The sequence below is a fragment of the Oryctolagus cuniculus genome, chromosome 17 (assembly GCF_964237555.1).
Source record: "Oryctolagus cuniculus chromosome 17, mOryCun1.1, whole genome shotgun sequence".
Taxonomy (NCBI): Eukaryota; Metazoa; Chordata; class Mammalia; order Lagomorpha; family Leporidae; genus Oryctolagus; species Oryctolagus cuniculus.
In genome coordinates, this window is record NC_091448.1 from 36,262,169 (window position 1) to 36,282,971 (window position 20,803).

At 41.9% G+C, this 20,803-nt stretch overlaps 1 protein-coding gene across 12 annotated transcripts in view; it reads right to left on the reverse strand.

Moving 5' to 3' along the window:
- BCAS3 (BCAS3 microtubule associated cell migration factor) overlaps window positions 1–20,803 on the reverse strand; it is a 607,306-nt gene that overhangs the window by 202,464 nt on the left and 384,039 nt on the right. The window contains exon 25 of one of the 12 annotated variants that reach the window (XM_070061004.1): window positions 6,254–7,204. The exons of the other annotated variants lie outside the window; for them this stretch is intronic. Coding sequence (XP_069917105.1) covers window positions 7,179–7,204 — 26 coding nt within the window. The 3' untranslated portion in view covers window positions 6,254–7,178. Of the gene's footprint in view, window positions 1–6,253; window positions 7,205–20,803 lie in introns of those variants that run through there. 12 annotated transcript variants of the gene reach the window in all.

The window sequence follows — 20,803 nt, forward strand, 5'->3', positions numbered from 1 at the left end:
TTAACACTTTTCATACAGTTTTGGTAATTATACATTTATTTTTAAAAAATGTGCATTCACTTGGCAGCCACACCAGAATGTTTCACACTGCTCTTAGATTGCAACCCTCTGCTGCTGAAACACAGTATACTAAAAATGAAATTTTTCCATTTTAATGTGGTTATGAGCTTCCTGCTAGGCAGCAAGCTAATTGAGACTTTTGATGCTGGCTTCTTAAAAGACATGCTATCCTTCATCATCTGTAGAGTATTTTAACTGCAGATTTCTTGCAGTCTTCCCAAAGTTGACAGAGGGAAGGGGGATGGGGTGGGAAGAGGAAGGCCACTTTATCAAAGTCAATGGAAATACAAGGTATTAATTATGTTAAATGAAGAAATATGGGCATTTGGTTACTTTTGTGGGTCAGAAATATTTTAATCTGTCGCTGCCAGCCAGCTCCCTCTCCCTGACACCCCACCTCCCCTGCATTTGTATCAGTGGCAGAACACATCAAAGCTCCTGAAAGTGAGGACAGCAGCCACCAGGAGCGCCTGCCCCACCCCCGCCTCTCAAGGTCACAGTTTCATCCAGAGCACCCACCGAGTTATCCACTGCAATCAGCATTAAGACCACCGCCTTTTTATATTTTGGAGACATAGACATTAGAAACTGGTAAACTGTCAACCCAAGACAATTAAAAAAAAGACCGGCAGTGAATGGAAAACAGAACTTTTACAACACTTAGAAAACAATGGTACACACAACCGCCCCCAGTCAAAGCGGAGCTGGAGCGCACAGACGCAGCAGCTGACTCTCGGGCTCCGCAGTCTGCCAAGCACAGTGTGCGGGGGCAGCCGCGCGGGGGGAGGCAGAGGTCTGCCATGACGCCCGCACAAGTCTTACTCAAGCGTGCTTGGAAACTCGGTATTCACAGTCAAGGAAGCCAACAGCAATGACTGAGGCAGCACACGTTCACTGTAAGATCAGTTTAGGGACTTTCACAAGGTCACTTAGTACATTTAAAAAAGAAACTACTCAGGTTTAGTCTTAGAAAATTTTTCTAATTAAGGAATCGGATAATATATTAGGAAGTCAGGCCTCTATAACATGCAAGAACTCTACAAAACATAACCACATTGCTTCGGATGATGAAAAACAAATTTTTAGTGAACAGTACTTCCTTACATTTAATTTAAATCTCTGAAAACAGTAACATGTAAAGATTTTGGACAAGAATATCTATAGATGATTCTATTTTCAATATTTTGTATGCAACCAAAGATAACCGCATTTTTTCCTTCTACTTCAGCTGCAGAAAATTCTCAAAGGAATTAATTAAATGTGAGAGCACTACTTTAAAATAATGAATCTTTTCCTTATAATTCCCAAATAGTACTTATCTGTCCTACGATGGCATTTTGAGAGCGCTTACGATTAAAAAAAAAAAAAAAAAAAACAGGAAATAATCAGAATGAGGCACAAGCCAGGTTTCACATGAACATTCCATCACAGGTGGAAAGAAGTATCTTTTAGGCAAAAAGCAAACAAAGAACACAGGACTCGAGAAAAGAGAAAATGCCTCCCTCTGCAAACCTCTGAAAAGAAAAGAAATAAAACCAAAGTCCTTTTCACTGCTGTGAGTCATCCCAGCTTCATCAAGCCTTCCCATGTCAATAGAGCACTCCCACCTTCTCCAAGATGCTACCCACGCTCCCCATCGCTGTATAAAGATACGGGCTCCGCAGCTGCCTGCCGTCTGTGTAATGTTAGCGATTCACTGAAAAACCACGCACCACAGGTCAGGCTTACCAAGTGGTTTCAAGTCAGAATAAAAGGATTTAGAAACACATTCACCTGAAATCACCTAACAATTTTCTTCCTCATTTCACATACTACTGCTGGTGGTGGTGGTGGTGGTGGTGGGGTTCGGCAATTTTACTTGTTGCAGGGAGCAGCCATCAGCACGAAGAATTTAAAATTAAGCCAAACAAAAGCCCTTGAAACTAAGCCGGGGTCCACCTTTGATATCAAACCAGAGCAACGTTTAATTTGGAAAATAAGCAGAGGTAAACATATTGATTTTCTGTTCTGAAGTGTAATTCTTATTGAGTAATCAAAGATAAGAAAAATTCCTAGCTCAGACAGTGATGACTGTTAACTCTATTAGGTTTTAAAAGAAGAAAATTTATAAATATAAATGAATTCATAATTTTGTGCTGGAAATGAGAAAACTTATGGTAACATATTTTGATTTGTTGATATTAAATTGTGTCAAGAAAATATGCAAGCTGATTTATAATTTCCTTTTTTATACATACAAGACAATACATTTCTGACAAATCATGTGAATTCAAATCACATTTCTGAACTTTCAGTATTTTTGAAATTTTCTAACATTTGTATTTATTTCAGTATTTTTTAAACATGTAAGATCTTCATTTTAAACAAATATAGGCAGACTAGTCTGTATTCTCCTGTGGTATCTAAATAGAATTCTTTTATTGGAGCTGCCTTACTGTTTTATGTACTATTCCTCTCTCTCGAAACAAAATATCAACATCAGTTAATATGTATTTGTGCAACTTGAATTTTATTGTTAAGTCATGAGTTCTGAAATTACTAAAGTCTGGAAAAAGACAGCCTGGAATTGGATGCAATTTTTAATGCGGTTTGTTTAATTTCAGTTAAAGATTCACTACCAAAATTCCTAAAAATTATAATAGCTGCATGAATTCAGTGAAATGCTTTAGAAAAAGGTACTAGTCACATGTAAGTCTAACTTGATTTCTAAAATGACTCAGAGATTTAGTTAAATACATTAAAGCTGTCCATGTTGGGTTACAGAAACAAATTTGAACCACAAAAGCCATTCACATATTCTATCACTCTTAGTAAAAAAAAGACTACAACAGTTGAGAAAAATACAGAGTAAAGATCCAAGTGCTAATATTACAACATATTGGATGGGTCAGGTAAAGAGTAAGAAATCATCTTCCAGAGACACTTTCAAAAGCAAGAAAATTAATCTCCCCGTGGATGTAGAAAAAATATTTTAGTATAAACAAAATACCCATGATTAAATAAGCCTCTAGGTGACTGAAATTGACTAGCATTTTACAATATTAATGCTAATTGTTCATCATAGTTTTGTTTGCATGTTTAACAGCTCCCATTTAAAAAAAAAGAGAGCTGCATACAGGAAGGAGAAGCAAATGGAAAACTAAAGTCATGCACAGTAAGGAACAGGGATAGATGAGATATCAAGTCAGTTCGAAATATGCAATAGCAGTTTCCAATGTTGGGTCAGGAAATAAGGTAGTTAAAGAAAAGTTGCAATCTAAAGAGAAAACACTTTTAGGAAATGACAAAATTAAAACAGAAGTAGATATGTAAAATAGATGAATGAAGACAAGGTCTTCCTGCACCAAGGGAGTTGTTTAGGAGAAACAGTGTCCGTTTGTGGCCAGCGATAATACTTTCCATTCAATAGAGTTTGCAGCTTGCTGATTCATATGATTGCAGGCTGGCGCCCTGCTGGCGAGCCTCTCCACTGAAATTAAATCCACTCTCTTCAGTTATAAATTATAATGCTCTATAAACAACACTCCCATTGGGAATGGGGGGAGAGAGAGAGACAGAGAGAGGGAGAAAGGGAGGAAGAGAAGGAGAGGGAAGAGTGGAAAAAAGAGGGAGGAGGCCGAGAGAAAGAGAGCCGAGAGGGTGAGCGTTTGCACAGAGCACTCACTGTTGAATGTTCTGCTCTTCTGCAACAAACAAGGGGAGCAAGTCTTGCACAGATAGCACGCCTGCTGTAATTCATACACTGTTTGATGTGGAGCCCAGAAAGCAAAGTGGGATAGAGTCTAAGAGGAAAAGCACTTAGAAATCAGTGAGTATGCAAGAAGAAGAAAAGATAAAATAGATTTCACACATGGATTTTTCAAATATATTACTGAATATATCTTGGAAGTCCTCAGGGAGAAACAAAATGAAATAAAATTCTTGCATTCTATATAGATAAATTAGGTCTATACACTGCATTTTTTGATATTCAAATCAATCAGAGATTCCCCCCATCATGCACTGGGAAAGCAAAGAAACAGGAAAGCAAAGTCAAAAATAATCATTCCCAAACAGCCCCACACAAGGAGCGCAGTGAACAGAAAAAGTGCAGTGATCTGATCACCCGCAGCACCCAGAGATAAACTACATGCTTCTCTTTTGTTTAGAATATCGATTTCTGAATTCAGTGCTAAATTTATAGGAGAGTGAAGTCATAACAGCTTAAATGTAGAATTTGTTTTCCAAAAGGGAAAAAAAATGCAAATATGCACTTTTGTCAATTAGGTAAATAATTCTTGGAAGATTCCATCATTGAGTTGTTTGTGTGAACCAGTTCCAGGGCATTAACCTACATCCATAATCCAGATGTCTTTTGTGTATCTGAATCTTTTTTAGGAGTTATTTATACCCAAAAGCAATGAAGAAACAATTATTGTTATTTGTCAATTAGTATTCCAAGGACTTATATCTACAGGTTATTCATCAACTACAAAAGGACACAGGTCCATATTAAAAAGAAAAAAAAAGCCTGTGAAACTTCGTACCAAAAGATGAACTTGGACAAAAAAACAGAAGGGCAGGCAGGAGTGGGAGTGGGGCGAGATCGGGAGACAGCAGCCAGACTGCTCCTTCAAAGCTAGGCTGGAATGTAGCTCGAGAGAGGCGGCAAGCCACAGAGCTGGCAACCGCATTTCAGGTGAGGGGACTCGAGGTCAGCAGCCCCTCCACCAGCACACAGGTCTGTTTCTCCATCTCCATTCAGCAGGCCAAGGACTGCTCTAAGTTTTCCCCCAGAGACACAAGATGAAAGAAAATGGCACCCTTCTCCTCAAGTCCCAGAGTGGAGAGGGAGGTGTGAAAGGTGGCTGAGTTCCAGGCTTAGACCTGAAGTAATCTTTCCAGGCTAAATTCCAAAGCCTGTGAAGAAGACAAGAAAACTAATACGTTGTCCCAAACCTTAGCCAGAGAATTGGGCTAGGGAACAACTCAGATTTTACCTTTTTTTTTTCTTAAATTTGTCTGGCTGACTGTCTCTCTCTGTCTCTCTACTTTTGGTGGTGGTGCACACCCAGTAAATTATTTGCTGATAGGTGAATCTCAGAAAATGCTTTTCTTCCTTCGAATGCCTGCTTGGCTTGTTGGGAAGAGTCATTTAAGTCACTTAAAACAATCCCTTGAAAAGTACAACTCAATTCTGAAATGAGAGTATAACTTAGAGCTTAAAAATAAATTAAATAAAGGAAACATTAACAGATAAATGGAGCAGGATGCTGTGTGGCTGAGGTAATCCGAGTGGAGAGGGAAGAAGGAGGGGACGTTAATAAATGATTAAAAGGCCTTCGCCAGGGCCTATCAGGTTGACCAGGAAGGCATTCTTCTCCTCCACTCCTCCCCGACGCCACCTTTTTTACATTTGTTCTCAATGCTGATCAATATGGTTTTCATTTGCTGATTTCCATAATGCCATATGTGATCTGCCAGCCTGACATAATGAAGCTAGAAAGAGCTGAAGTCATTTGAACATTCTCGCTTGCATGACTGTCGCCAGTTCACCAAATGCCTGTTATCTGAGAGCCAGTGTCTTTCTCTTGCTTATTGACAAACACCAGAGGTTCGCTCCTAGACAGATGTAACAACCCAGCCTCGGGTGGCAAACTGAAGTTAAGATTACAACCAAACACTACACTTTCTCTGTAGCTCCCCCCGCTTTTGGCCACTATTCCAACCCAAATTCAAGTTTGATTAAATAAAGAAAAACAAAATTTAAGTGTGAATTATCCATCTCTCAAAACAAATGCTCACTTCTGTTAATGCCATCAGTCATACAGGCTAAATCACAAATACTTCATGGTGTCGTCGGAAGTCTCAGGCACAATGACTGCCCCAATTCAAATTTGTGTATAAACAGATAGTTTTAGTTGGTCCACTATTTGTCTCTGATAATGTTCATTAAAATTCATTTCAAACTGTATTTTTTTTTTGCTCTTTGCTTAAAGTTTCTTTCATCTATAATATGGGTGGAGAAATATTTAAAAGTCATAGGTAAGCTTCTAGGACTTTGTTCACTGTATTGGTAAGATGGGTGTGTTGAAGTCGTGTCACACGTGTGACGCACACAGGAGCCTGGTGTCTCATGAAAAACTCTGGTGTTTATTCATCCCTTTTCCATCCTGACAAGACAACATCAAGGAAAAGAGCAGAGAAATATGTATTTTTTAAATGATTTATTTTGTCTCTGGCTAGCACAAACTGAAAAATAAAAGTTGTATTCCATCAAAAGAAGTGTACAATTTTGTATTCTAAAAAATAAAAATATATTTAGTGTTAGAACCTTAATTTACATTGAATTGTGTTACTTTTTACATTAAACATATTAAGTGGAAAATATTCTAGTGATTGACTGAGTCATGTTTTAGTTCTCTGGAATGTGACAGGCTGTAGTAGTAGTTTCGTCCTGGAACAATGCAAACAAAATCACAGAAATTGGCCACAAACGCCCCCTGAGTTCTCCTAAAAAGGTGAGAGTGTCATGGCTGGGTCAGCGCCCGAAGTTTTATAAATAGTATCTCCAAACTCTGCCTTTGCTCCACCTCTCAGTCCACAATCTCTGCTGTATGACATGAAGTTTCTTCCCTCGCTTCCTCCGTCCCTCTCTCCAGCAAAGGGCACGCTGGTTCAAAACAAAGACAAACAAAACAAAAGAGAAAGAGGCAGTGTGGCAAACCTCTGAAGGAAAGCTCCTGCCAGAGAACCAGGCTGGGCCAGGGGGTGGACAGCGGGTTTGCTTTTCCCTGCTTCCCTTCTCTAAGTGAATGGACGATCCTCCTCCTCTTAATTATTTTATCAGAAGTACAAGGACAAGGAAAAGCAATGAGACCTTCAAATTGGCTAGATTCAGAATGTGGATTGTTCAATTTTTTGTGGTGGCTGGTTGTTTAATTCCTCTGGAAGAGATCAGCAGATTCCACTTGCAAACGAAGATCAGAGTTCCCAGGTGAGCACTGGAGTCCTGTGAATGCTGCTGAGCTCTGATGTGAAGGTGGTGATGAGGAAAACAATGAAGTGTAGCCAAACAAATCCATGGACAAAGCCAACACAAGGGTTCTAAAGGCACACAGTGTTCAAGAGAACGCATTTCAGGAACCTTCTCTGGGGCTCAAACCTGCGGATTGTGAGAAAGCAGAGAATAAGGAGCCTGGAGCCTGAGGAAAAGTCACAAGCTACCCTCTCCAGAGAGAGTAAACAGGAGATGCCAGGGCCAGGGCTTGGTGAGGTGAGAGAGGTTATGTGAGCAGCAGCTGTTAGGCACAGAACAGTCCTCTGCCCTCTGACATTCATAGTAAAAATCATTATTAAAACAGATAAGAGAGAGAAACATAATCCAGCCTAAATGTCAATCAGGGAGAAAGGCGGGAGTGATGGTCTCCAAGCCGGATGAAACTGGTGGCAGGCTACCCTATGGGAGAGGCAGTGACCAGTGGTTTGCTTTCCTTGAGCTATAATTACTACAGAGAAAGGCATGTCAGATCAACACTACTCCTCATCGTGACATTACGGCAACAATAGGTTTATTAGAAGAACTGCAAAGAGCCTCGAAATGGGTGAGACTACAATCAATGTAGACTGCTACAGTGAGGGACCAGGTGACGGGCAGCAAAAGGCCTTGTGTCTTCTGTGCAGAAGCGACACCTAGAGAAGGGGAGATCCACCCGCATCTGACAAGGCAGAAAGTTCCAAAGGCTCTCAGGAGCTCTTGTAAACGCGGGACGACAGGGGAAAAGGTGGTTCAGCATAGGACGGTGGGATTAGGAAAGGCATTAAGGTCCACTTAATATAAACAACTAAACTGTTTCCCGTGGTCACAACAGCAGCAGAATCTCGGGGAGGCCGTCTGCAGACCCCACGCTCCAGTGCAGAAATCACAGCCGCTACTGCTTACAGAGAGGGGTGTGCCTCCCAAACCAGGGGTCCCTTGGAGAAGGAAAACGACCATGAACCTGCAGCATGGGCAACAGTGGTAGTTTGTTCCCCCTGAAAAATAACCTAAGATTTTGTTGTCTTCATAAAAAGTGGGAGGGGAGGGGAGGGGAGGGGAGGGGAGGGGAGGGGAGGGGAGGGGAGGGGAGGGGAGAGGAGAGGAGAGGAGAGGAGAGGAGAGGAGAGGAGAGGAGAGGAGAGGAGAGGGGAGAGAGGCTTATAACTGTAAGCATCCCCCCCCTTCCAAGTGCTCAAAGCACGCTCTCAGTTCTGCTCACGGCCATCTCACGGCCATTTTCTTCCTCCTGCCTGCCTGCTTCTGGAACACTGGCTCAGGATGCCCACTGCAGCCAGTCTGGTTCCTTTCACAAAACTGCTCTCCCTGGGTACACAGAGAAGCCTTGCCCTTCTTGTAAGGTCACTTTATAGGGTGGTGCCTGCCACACGTCCTAAACAAAAGTCCAGTGTTTTCAGGAACATCCGTGTTTGCAAAATCACTACTAGCCAGATAAGGCAGAAACGGCAGCCGCCACAACAGCAGTGGTAGCTGCAGCCACTGTGGCTGTCAATGGCAAGCTGCACGTGCAGGTGGAAGCCAGGTGTCCAGAGGGGGCTCCCCAGCAGGCTGTGGCTCAGGGTGGGAGGGGGGATGCTTCTCAGCCTCTGAGATGTAATCCCCTTCCTCTGCGCTCCCAGGGATCTCGGAATCACAAAAGAAAGCTCGAACGGGGGCGGAAAATCAAGATCTCAAGTGAGGGAAGGATTTATGGTCACGTTCAGCAAGTGAGAAATGAAACGATGAGGTAAGTACCTTATTAGTAATGCTAGGGTCAAGACCAGGTCAGGATGGGTCACAACAGAAGGGCCCTGTTGCAAGCTCTAGAAACGGCCTGGCTGGTTAGACGCTTCGTGCGTAGCCTCAGTTTTCCAAACACTAAACACATCAGCAACCACATCTAATTCAGAAGTTATACAAAAGCAAATATAAGTGTAATCGATTAGTAGGAGCTAACAAAGAACAGCGAGGAGACCTATCTACAAAAGTAAGGACTGTAAATTCTTGACCTTTTGTCATCTCCACCCTGGCAGTAGAGATTCTCTTTCTAGAACAGGTTGCGCTCTGCACACATCTTGTAGGACTGCTCCCACTTCTCAGTCCACGTGGGTGGTGGTGATTATTTTTAATGTATTCCTACTTCAGTAAGTCATAAATAAGCTTCCTTATTCCAATGATCACAATAAATGATGAGAAATAGCACACTGACCCATAAGCAGCAGAGACCCAGAAGGCAACACTTAAAACACAAACTGCCAACAGCAACCCGATCAGGTTTCATAAATCAGAGCAGCAGTGGCCCTAAAGAGTGGGAATGAACACTGCAGTAATTGCAGCCTTCTGTCTGGGAGCATACTGTAAAAATAGCCGCAGTAAGCAATCCTCCTGACCAATCAATAGACTCCTATTAACCTCCTGGCCAATTACAGGATGATTGGCTAAGCAAACAAAGAATTATTGGCTGTTTAGTTGGGACTTTATTCGGGCTTCTCTCTTCCCCTGTTTCTCATTCTGTTCCGCCTCCCCTCCCCACCCCCTTTCCTGTTAGGGAAAAGCATCTGCGAGCACCTGATATTCATCTGAGTCTCTGCAGTTGTACAGTCTTGTTAAATTGTTACCACCTTTTCCACAAGCAGTTTTGGCAATTAACCTCGTGGCCAGGGACTTCAAAGAAAACAACTGTTGAGTTTAACCTCTCTGAGCTACCACGGATTCTTTTATGATTTTTCCTGAAACACTTTCATCCAGAGAGGAAAAATGCAGACTGATAAAATGAATGTTTACATTCATATTTGCTTAATTTATTAAGATGACAAACGCCTCAGTCATTTGCCTTAACAGGGTGCACTCACTTCTCAAAGTCTCCCCAAAGTGGGGTTTTATTTTAATTTACATTCCCAACACATGTGTGCTTCCTTGCTCTTCCACAAATCCTACATTTGCTGGAATCCAAGGATTTGATACATTTGACCCTCTCTTGCCCCCTGTTCACAAATCTCTCATATGTTCTCAAAACTGTTTTAAAAGTTCAGAATGAAAAATGCATGTAAAATTAATGCTAAGAACCAAAGTTGCCATTAAAAATCTATTTTCATTTTATATTTTTACCCTCACAGATACACTTTTTACATTAAAAGCAAGGCTAATCCCCAACTCTCATGAGAATAAACTACCAGCAATAAAGATCAAAATATATGACTGAACAAGCAATACAATTCTTCTCAAGTAATCTCGGGGACTAAGTATTTCAGTGCAATTTATGCTATGGAACCAGCTTTTTACAGCTGTATATAATAATAATAATGGGTCTGATATGACCAGCTGAAGGCAGGTTGGTGGAGGTGTGTTAACTCCTTTAGGCCACAAAGTTCACTCAGAACTTAAATAAAAGTGATTAAATATTTAGTAGACCCTGAGAACTACTGATTTGTCCTCATTCTCGGGGAAGGTCAGTTCTTGTAAAATTGCCACTAAGACTTCTGCTACTCTTGGTGAAACTTGAAGAACTCTGCAAATGAGTTACAGTATTTGCGTAGCTTTCCTAGAAGTACCATGAGAATGAACTAATCTGCAGCAAAGGCAAAGGCCCTTCTGTCTGATATATTCAGTCACCAGCACCTTCATGCCATACTTAGTTCACCAAAGTGGTAAATAACTTCTTTCCAGAAGACACTCTATGGGACACTACTACATGACACGGTAATTCTGTTAAGGGCCTGGCTTTAACCAAAAAGCACTGTTCTGCCAATAGTACCAACCCCACAAGTGTGGGAGGGTAGAGGAGGCACAGTCACAGCAGAGTTTCTGGAGCAAGCCACACCAGGAGCAAGTGTCTCACTTTTGTTTGTTTTTCCCCCTATCAAGAGTGGAGATGGACAAGTGATGGTAAATGTTGCTGGGGAGTTGTGAGGATAAAGTGGAGTTCAGTTTGTAATGCAGACATCACAAACGACTTTAGTTAGCCTGTACTGTTTCAAAAATCAGGAAATACATACAAAAATGTGAGTTTCCTGCCTCTCTTGACTACATGGAAGGTCTGGCAATGCCAAGCCCACATTGCTGCAGTGAGAACATTAGGGTGTCCGCCACTGAAACATCTGAGACTGTGGACCCTGCACAGAACAGTGGAGCACAGTGCCGGAACAGTGTCTGCACACGAGGTCCGGCACACAGTAAGTATTCGGTGAAAGATGACTTTGAGAATGACTGCGCCAAATAAAATGACCCTGCCTCCAAACTTCAGGGGGGTGTTTTGGATGTATCAGCAAAACACTGTATAAAGCAGAGAAGCTACCAAGTTCTGGAAAGAATACAAACACTTCTTGGTGAGAGACACAAAGGGTATTTCAAAAAGTTTGTGGACAATGGAATTAAAAGGTAAGATTACTTTGGGGCCTAACGATAAAGGCTTACCCACCTGACGGTTAAGGATGAAGTGTGCCACCTCGAAAATCATGGCCTTTCTACTGTGAGGGTCACTCAGGCAGGGACGCCATGTGTGTTTCGTGTAGCATGCACTTACCACACATTTGCTGAAGCATCCGCATACATGCAGCTTTTTAAACCTTTTGAGTGTCTCTACTCAGCTAATACTTCTTACAATAGGCCTTGAGGAATTGAGCATATACTGTATCTTGTATTGGTATTTACATCCCCAACCAACTTAAATATTCAGCTGTGGGTTCTCCAAAGCTTTGTTGAGAATACAAAAACACCTCTAAGGGCAGGCAATTTAGGGAATGCCAGGTTGAAAGAAGAGAACAGGTGAGGTATATGTAAGAAGTACACCTGAGGGCCAGCGCTGTGGCTCACTAGGCTAATGTTCCGCCTGCGGCGCCAGCACCCTGGGTTCGAGTTCTGGTTGGGGCGCCGGTTCTGTCCCGGTTGCTCCTCTTCCAGTCCAGCTCTCTGCTGTGGCCCAGGAAGGCAGTGGAGGATGGCTCAAGTCCTTGGGCCCTGCACCTGCATGGGAGACCAGGAGAAGCACCTGGCTCCTGGCTTCGGATCGGCACAACGCCCGGCTGTAGTGGCCATTTAGGGGATGAACCAACAGAAGGAAGACCTTTCTCTCTGTCTCTCTCACTAACTCTGCCTGTCAAAAAAAAAAAAAAAAAAAAAAAAAGAAGTACACCTGAGAACTAGAAACGCATTAGCCTACTTTGATACGAGAAACACCTACAGGCAGCAATGCACCTGTATGGGCAGGTTTGCAATATTTCCATTTTCTTCAGTAAGTGAATGTTCCTTATTGAAATATTATTGACTCTACCAATAATATCTGCCTCACAAACAACTCACACACACTTCAAAGCTCAGCCTCCATTCGACGTAACCATACATTCTGGATTTGTGGGATCCAAACTCGGGACTTGACTGTGTCATCACCTACACTCCCACTGTGCTCACTGTGATTGTGAGCATCACCAGGAAAGAAAGGGATGAACAGTGTCACCGGAAGAACAAAGGCTAGCATTCAAATCTGCCACTCTTGCTGGATTCCATCACTGTTAATTTAAGTTCCATTTCTAAAGTCATGAAAACAACAGACAATTTAATGAAGTCATTTTAGACATCTTGGGACAGAAGGAATGAGTAGAAACACTACTAAGAGGTCACTCATTTTAAGCACAATTTTTCAAAAGAAATTTTCAGAGGGACCTAAACTGGTACCCAACTCAGTGAGTGACCTTGTGCTAGCACTGTGGCCGCCATCTGGAGTAGATCGTGCGCAGGGGCTGGGTCCTCCCCTGGAGGAGGAGAAGGAAGAGGAGGAGGACTGAGGTGGGGGGCACAAAAAGAAGTCTCTTCCAAAATGGTAAAAGCTAACCCCAGACTCCAGGACTAACTTGGAAGCAGCAGGCTAGGTTTGGTGGTTTGTGTGAACAAGTGCTCTAGGTGAAAATTTGTGAGAGAAGAAAAGAAAATGAGATATGTCATGTCCATGAAGTTCAAATCAAACCTAAAACTTCCTCTGTCCACTCTTGTTAAGAGGACTTTCATAATAAACAGAACTCCCCAGGGAGGGAAGGGAGACCATTTCTGGTCATTCTCATCGCAAGGTTTACTATTTTTAAATTTCCTTTTTAATTTTTATTTTCTTTGTCAACTTAAGTAAAAGAGGGAGGGATGTCTGCGCTGAACGTTTAAGGACAATTCAAAAGTACCATTACATGACGCGCGGGTCTGGTGCTCTGCTTGCTGTACAGCTCAGTGAACCCCTGCCCAGAGCAGCAGGATGGTTGGAAATGCCTCTCTCCGTCTGGTTTTCATCTCCAAAGTCTGTGTACTCAGTAGAGTGTGAAGAGAGCCTCTCTTCTCCTCCGAACATTCTCCCAGTGGTGCTCCCCCAGCCCCCACTCCCTCCCCGTAGCCCCTGCAGCAGAGAACAGGAACTAGAGCAAATGCTTTTGTGAATTAAGAGATCTTGTGAGCGTAAATTTGGTCAGGCTGCTCCTTTCTGCAGGCCAGACCCCGCTGCTGCCCCAGGATGTGAACTGTCAGTTTGCATAGCTGGTGATGAGTTGCAGAACCATCAGCAAAGGTGAAGACGGCAGAAACAAGAAAGATTCAAGACTGGTGGAAATCATTTCACAAGGAAAATTTCAGCCATCAGTGGGAGGAAGCTTTGAAAAATGCTGCCATTTCCGAGTCAGAATGAAGGAAAAATTAAATTACTGCCGGTGAGACGAGCCAAAGCTGCATCTCCCTCCAGGGAGAGTTTTGATAATGGTAAACATTTGACAGCTGGCCTGGAGTTGTTATCTTGTTCTAACAGTTGTTATGGTCTAAATGAATATTTCTGATAAGGAATCAGAAAGAACATTTCAAACACTTTTGTATTTTTATGTCTCAAGCCTTGGGGTGGCGAGCCAAACAGGTTAGCCGCAGTTTGACACTGAGGGCCACTCGAGAGGCTGTGAGGACCTGGGTCTGGGGAGCTTACCAGTATCATCCTTACAGTTAATTTATAGGAAGGCGTGCTTTGATGTAAATCAACTTACTGAGAAAATTTCTTTAACCTTTAGCTTCCTCCCCAACCTGTAAAAACAATTCTAATCGCTAATTTGACTAAGTCAGGAAAATAATGGGTTAACTAAAGAAAACTGAAAATACAGGCTCAAGAGATACTGTACTGTTAAATAACTAGTTGTTTTTCACTCTAGAGGATCGCCAATTATAAAATTTCAAACTTTCGCAAAGGTTTTACTATCTACTAATAAAAAAAAGATTAGGCCAAATATCCCAGAAACATAACAGAGATAGAAGAGCCAACATTTTAGACCTAAAAATGACTGGACACTGGGTGTCTGCAGGTTTGCATAACAGGGAGATGCAGGGCGCCTTGAGGGACCACTCATTAGAAAACACTTGCTCAGTTCCTACACAGCTGACTTAGTGTCTGGAGCGCTCCAGGGCTTCGCAGTCACTGCATCTCTTCTAGACACACGCACAGAGGACTCAGAAGAGATGGGGCGGCCGGGGGAAGAGGCCCTTGCCTTATATGGGACATGGTCGTGTCTTCCGAGAAAGAAGTCCTGAGAATACTATAACTCTCTCAATCTACCCAAAAAAGAAGATCTACTCTCCGTGTACTGCCTCTGACACACCGCGAGACAGGAGTTTATGAGTGGCAAAAAGAACTACACCGGCACAATGCAAAGGGGAAAAGGGAGCCAGGAAACCTACTCCTCTGGAATTAACAAGCTTGGAAGTTATTTTAGAAAATAATTTTTGAAATGTGAGCATGACTTGCCTAAAATATAATTGGCACAAAGTTATGGGAATTTATTATTTCGCATCCAGAAGGAGACTTCACTGAGCACCTACTCAGTGCCACACACTGAGATGCTGGAGCAGGACACACAGGCCATGGGCACCACCCCACTCATTTGTAGGTACCCTCCCCTCTGATGTCCAGTTCAGAATGGGTTTTCTAGCATTATGCTCTAAAGAACATTTTATCTAAACTGCTTCCCTCTCTTTTTCTTTAAAAAACAAAATCAGAAAATGTAGCTGTATTCTGTATTTGTGGAAAGTAAGAATTTCATTATTTTGTTCCCCAGAGACCCTGCCCTGCCTAATATGAAAGTATATAAATCGATATTAAAGTATGGTATTTTGAGAATGTTTCAAAGTAAGGTCAAGCTGGTGTTAAAAACCCTACTAGTGAAGGCTAAAATAACAGTCTGGCCGACCAGTCTTAAGTGCAGCTGACTCCAATTACTAAGTACATCCTAGCTATGTTTTTTTATGAAAAGGAACAATGCAAGCAAGTCTTTGAGTTCAAAAATAGTCAAAAAGAACTTACTCGTAAGTCAAATCAGAAGAATTATCCCAATGCTGTCACTGTATCAGCAGCTGACAGCTAACTTCACCTTTAGCACTGAAAAAGTTGAGTTTTTCTTTAAAAAATAATCAGAAAAAGAGATGACAGAGATTTCAAGAGGGAACAAATGCTAGAAGAAACTGCTTCTTTTGAGAAAAACTTCCAAGAAAGTGTTGGATAAGAAAACATATACATCATCTAAACCACTACAAAAACATGGAAACAGTGCTTTCAAATAAATTTTTTAAAAGACTGAGTTAAGGAGGATTTTGAACATATACCAAAATAGAAAAACATAATAAAATCCCATGCATCCATCACAAAACCCCAACCACCATCAAACCAGGCCATTCCTGCCCCGTCCACATCCAAATCCATTTTCCTCCTACTGGATCACTTTAAAGCAAACGCTACATGTCATCAGGTCCACTTCTGTCAAGCACACTGTGGAGAATCAGGGATCTCCCAAGTATGTTATTCCATACTGACTGCTTTCACTTCCATGCCCAAATCAGTTTTTCTGATGACAGACCTGCCCTCCCAACACACAGAGCATTGTTACTAGTACTAACTAGTACTTCCAACACCCGATATCAGCCGAGACAGGATTTTTGCTTTACCTGAGGGCTGATGCTCTCCAAGTACCCTTTCAACCTTACAGTGCTCCAGTTTCTCTCTGCAAACACTACTCTGAACCACTGTTCCTCCATCCCCAAAGCTGGGGTCACATGATCTACCACCAAGGACAACAGCTGCAGATGTTCAGATCTGGATTTAAAGTTGGCTTTGTGTTCCTGGGTAAACTCCTTAACCTTTCTGAATCTCTGCTTCCTCATCCTTAAATATGAATTAATAACCACCTCATAGAATTGTCAAGAAGATTAATAAACTGTACATAAAGTGCTTAGCCTGGTACCTTAATAAAAAATGTGGCTCAATTTTTAAAAACATAAGCAACAGTGTGATAAATACTAAAAAAACTGCAGAAGGATACCCATAATGAGAAGGTATGTGGGAGAAAGGAAGGAATAAGAGAGGAAATGGGGTTGAAAAAAATCTCCATTTTAATAAATCTTACCCTCAACTAACTTTTCTCAAGAACTTGAGTATGTCTATGTTATTACTGAATGGAAACTTTCAACACATTCATAATCTAAAACATGGTGATTCAACCTCTTTGAAACTGTTAAAACATTTAAGCAGTCAAATGTCACATACACAAATGTAAACAACCTTGGGTGAAGGGAGTAATATTTATATATTGGCATCATGCTCAGGGTGACAGAGGATGAACCCTCACTTCTTGGTCTAAGAATAAGCCAGCCCTGTCAACTTGTCCAGGTGAACCAGGCCAAAGAGAAGCCAGAGTCCTGATGGTGAGAAGCAGCAGACGCTGTGGGTCTCTCATGGGCTTCGTGCTTGCATTAATTCAGGCTTACGCTTTTGAGCATCACTCAATGAACAAAGGGCACAGGGAAGCACACTTTCTGCTTACTTAACTTGTGTCAGGACACTTGCAGATTAGGACAAATGTATCTTAAATCACACACTATCAAACCACTACGTTGCAAGTTGTCATATGCCTTATGTCATATAGTCATTTCATAAGGAAAAGAACTGACATAAAAGCTTTATGAAAGAACTACCTACCCACTTATTAATTAAAAAACCACAAACCTGAAGCTTTTCCCTGACTTTACAATGACAGTATTCTTTTCTCTTGTCTTATGCATTCCAAAGTTAGATAAAGGCCACCCTAATAGCGAAATGCCGAGGTGCTCTCTCTCCATTAAAAAGAACAAAACAGGAAAGATTTGGAACTTTCATACACTTCACAAACCAAGCCTCAGTTGCTGTGCTGACTTTGGTTTGACTGTGATAACTACTTATCGAGGCGACTCTTCAGAAATCTTTTCCACTTCCATCCAATCCTACGGCTAAAACAACCTTCCGTGCCTGCCCCTGCTCAACTCTTCTACCAACAACTTTGCTTCCATAGTCTGGTCCTAGCCTCTCCTGACAGCTGGATCAGCCACAGCTCTCTTCATCCACCCTCTGCTATATTCACAACACACGCAGGCTCTACCCCATCGTGCAGCATGTGGATGCCTGGGTGCCTTTGTTTCTTGCCGGTCAGAGTCCCTCTCCTCAGTCTTCATCTGTCAAAATTCTACCTACTCCTCAAGATTTAGTTCACATGGACTTTGTCCACAGAACATTCTCTCTGATCATCCACTGAAAATAGACTTTCCTTCCCTTGTCACCTGGGAGAACTCTGTCTGCCTTGTTCTATGATGACACGGGTTTTATTTCTATCAGCTGAATTCTAGGTTTGAGGGGTTAGGGAACGTGCCTTCTTAATTTTTTTTGGTACCTGATATAGCATGAAGCATGGTGGCTTATATATGTATCTTTTAAAAAGAGTTATTTGCTTAAAAAGGCAGGCAGGCAGGCAGACACACACACACACACACACACACACACACAATCTTCTGTTTTCTGGTTCACTTTCTAAACAGCCATGGAAGTCAGAGCTCAGCCAAGCTAAAAGCAGGAGCATGGAACTCCATTTTAGTCTTCATGTGGGTGGTAGGAACTCTAGTACTTGAGCCATCTTCTGCTGCTTCCCATGAACATTATCAAGCAGGTGAATGAAAAGCAGAGTAAATGGGACTCAAACCAGCACTGCAATGTGGGATATGGTCAACCCAAGTGGTGGCTTAACCCTGCCCTGAATGGTGACTTTTAATCACACTGAACTACTGTGCATACGGGAGCTAGCAAACTCAAAAATAGATTTTTTTTTTTTTTTGGATGAGCAGCCCCTGCACAAATCCTTTGAAGGAATTATTTTACCAACTCCTGGACAGTATTTTTTTTTCTACAGACAAAACCTATACATAGCCCACATGCTGTGTGCCCAGAATATAAGGGGAGCAGTCAATTCTGTCATAACAGAAAAACTGAGGAAGCAAGACCCATCATGCACAAGAGGAAACACCAAAACCTAAAATACAGAAATAGTATTTGTGAATCTCTTCTGATCAGATCACAGCATCTTTAATCTCCTTCTATTTCCTTAAAGGGAGCAAATTAGGAAGTGGGAAAGGGAAAAACTTACCTTTGCACTTATTTATTTATTTTTGACAGGCAGAGTGGACAATGAGAGAGAGACCAAGAGAAAGGTCTTCCTTTTCCGTTGGTTCACCCCCTAATGGCCACTGCGGCCGGCCACCACGCTGATCCAAAGCCAGGAGCCATGTGCTTCCTCCTGGTCTCCCATGCAGGTGCAGGGCCCAACCACTTGGGCCATCCTCCACTGCACTCCTGAGCCACAGCAGAGAGCTGTACAGGAAGAGGAGCGACCAGGACAGAATCCGGCGCCCCGACCGGTACTAGAACCCGGTGTGCCGGTGCCGCAGGCGGAGGATTAGCCTATTGAGCCGCAGCGCCGGCCTGCACTTATATTTTTAAAGTGTTCCAAATCTTTAGATTAGATTATCTGTAATCCTAAGGGGGGAATGTATAATATTTAAGCATTCAGAACTTCTATCACTAGCAATTAACACAAAGTACAGGAAGAAAATAAATACAAATAAAAATAATAATTCTTAAAAATCCAACAATAAAAAAACTCATCTCAGTCTCCCTAATTAAAGTGTCTTTTTTCCCCAGATATTTTATAATTAATTAACACAAAGCAAAAGCATACAGTGGGTTTAAATATAATTAGTCAAGGGGCCGGTGCTGTGGCACAGTGGGTAAAGCCGCCACCTGCAGTGCCAGCAGCCCATATGGGTGCCAGTGTGAATCCCGGCTGCTTCACTTCCAATTCAGCTCTCTGCCTATGGCCTGGGAAAACAGTAGAAGATGCCCCACGTTGGTGGGTCCCAGCACCTGCGTGGGAAACCCGGAAGAAGCTCCTGGCTCCTGGCTTTGGATCTGCGCAGCTCCAGCTATTGCGGCCATCTGGGGAATGAACCAACAGATGGAAGACTTCTTTCTCTGCTTCTTCCTCTCTGTAACTCTACCTTTCAAATAAATAAAAAAACTTTAAAAATATATAAAATTTGTCAAAGATTATAACTAACTTAACATGGAATTTGAAATATTTTTCCCTTTAAATAATGCATTGCTGATGAAAACATGTCAATATAATTTTAATCTTCATAATTAAAATCTTACTAGTATGAAAAGCATATTCCAAGATATGGAGTCCTCTGAAAATACTTAGAAAAAAATGTCCAAAGAAGAAAAACTGTAACTTTGCTATTTAATTCTTAAATGCAGCTGTCATTTGGCCCAAAAGCCAAAAAAACAAATTTTCTAGTAAAAAACTATAGAATTTTAATAAAGCAACAATCTATTATTCCAACAAAATTTTTTAAGCAACTAACTGAAACTATCAAATCTACTACATTATCCATTTATTTCTCAACATCTCTACACTGTCCAGTTAGGAATATCTACTTAGGGCTAATTTATTTTGTAATTATTATAGCAATCAAGTAAGCTGAAAAATGCAAAATTACTTATTAATAGATGTTCAGAAATGCTGAAACAGCACCAGGAAGTGAGCTTACCTTCAACAGAGTAACTTTGTCCATGTATAAATCATACAGCCAAGATCTAATAGTTCACCCCCACCAGGCTCCGTTTCCTTTTGTTGTTGTTGAGAAACAGAGTGATGGGCAGATAGCTAACAGAACCATCTGTTGGTTCACTCTCCAAATGCCTGCAACAGTCAGGGCCCAACCAGACTGAAGCCAGAAGCTGGGAACTCAAGCCAGGTCTCCCATGGGGGTGGAAGGACCCAACTACTTGAACCATCAGCTGCTGCCTCCCAGGAGGTATGTCATTATGAATTTGGAATCAGAAGCAGAGTCAGGACTCGAACCCAGGCACTCCAATATTCAATGCAGGCTTCCCAACCTCTAGGCAAAATACCCTACAAACATATCTTTTAATCTACACTTTACAAGTAGATATTCCCAAACTTCCCATCTGTATCTATCATGGGTAATTTACCCAGTCACAGACTGGAGTCTCTGGTTCCAAAGATGATTGCTGCACTTAAGCTTAGGTTTGTGGTTTGATCAAAGATAAGACTGTAAAGCTATGCTGTGCTACATATTGGCCACTAGCCACATACGGATATTTAAATTTAAATTAACTAAAATTAAATAGATAAGAAATTCAGGGGCTAGCATTGTGGACTGGCTTCAGCGTGGCCCAGCCCCAGCTGTTGCAGCCATCTGGGGAGTGAACCAGCAGATGGAAGATCTCCTTCTGTCTCTGCTCAGTCTCTCTCTCTCTCTCTCTCTCTCTCAACTCTGCCTTTCAAATAAATAAAATAAACATTTTTATTACTTAATTTATTTGAGGGGTAGAGTTAGAGACAA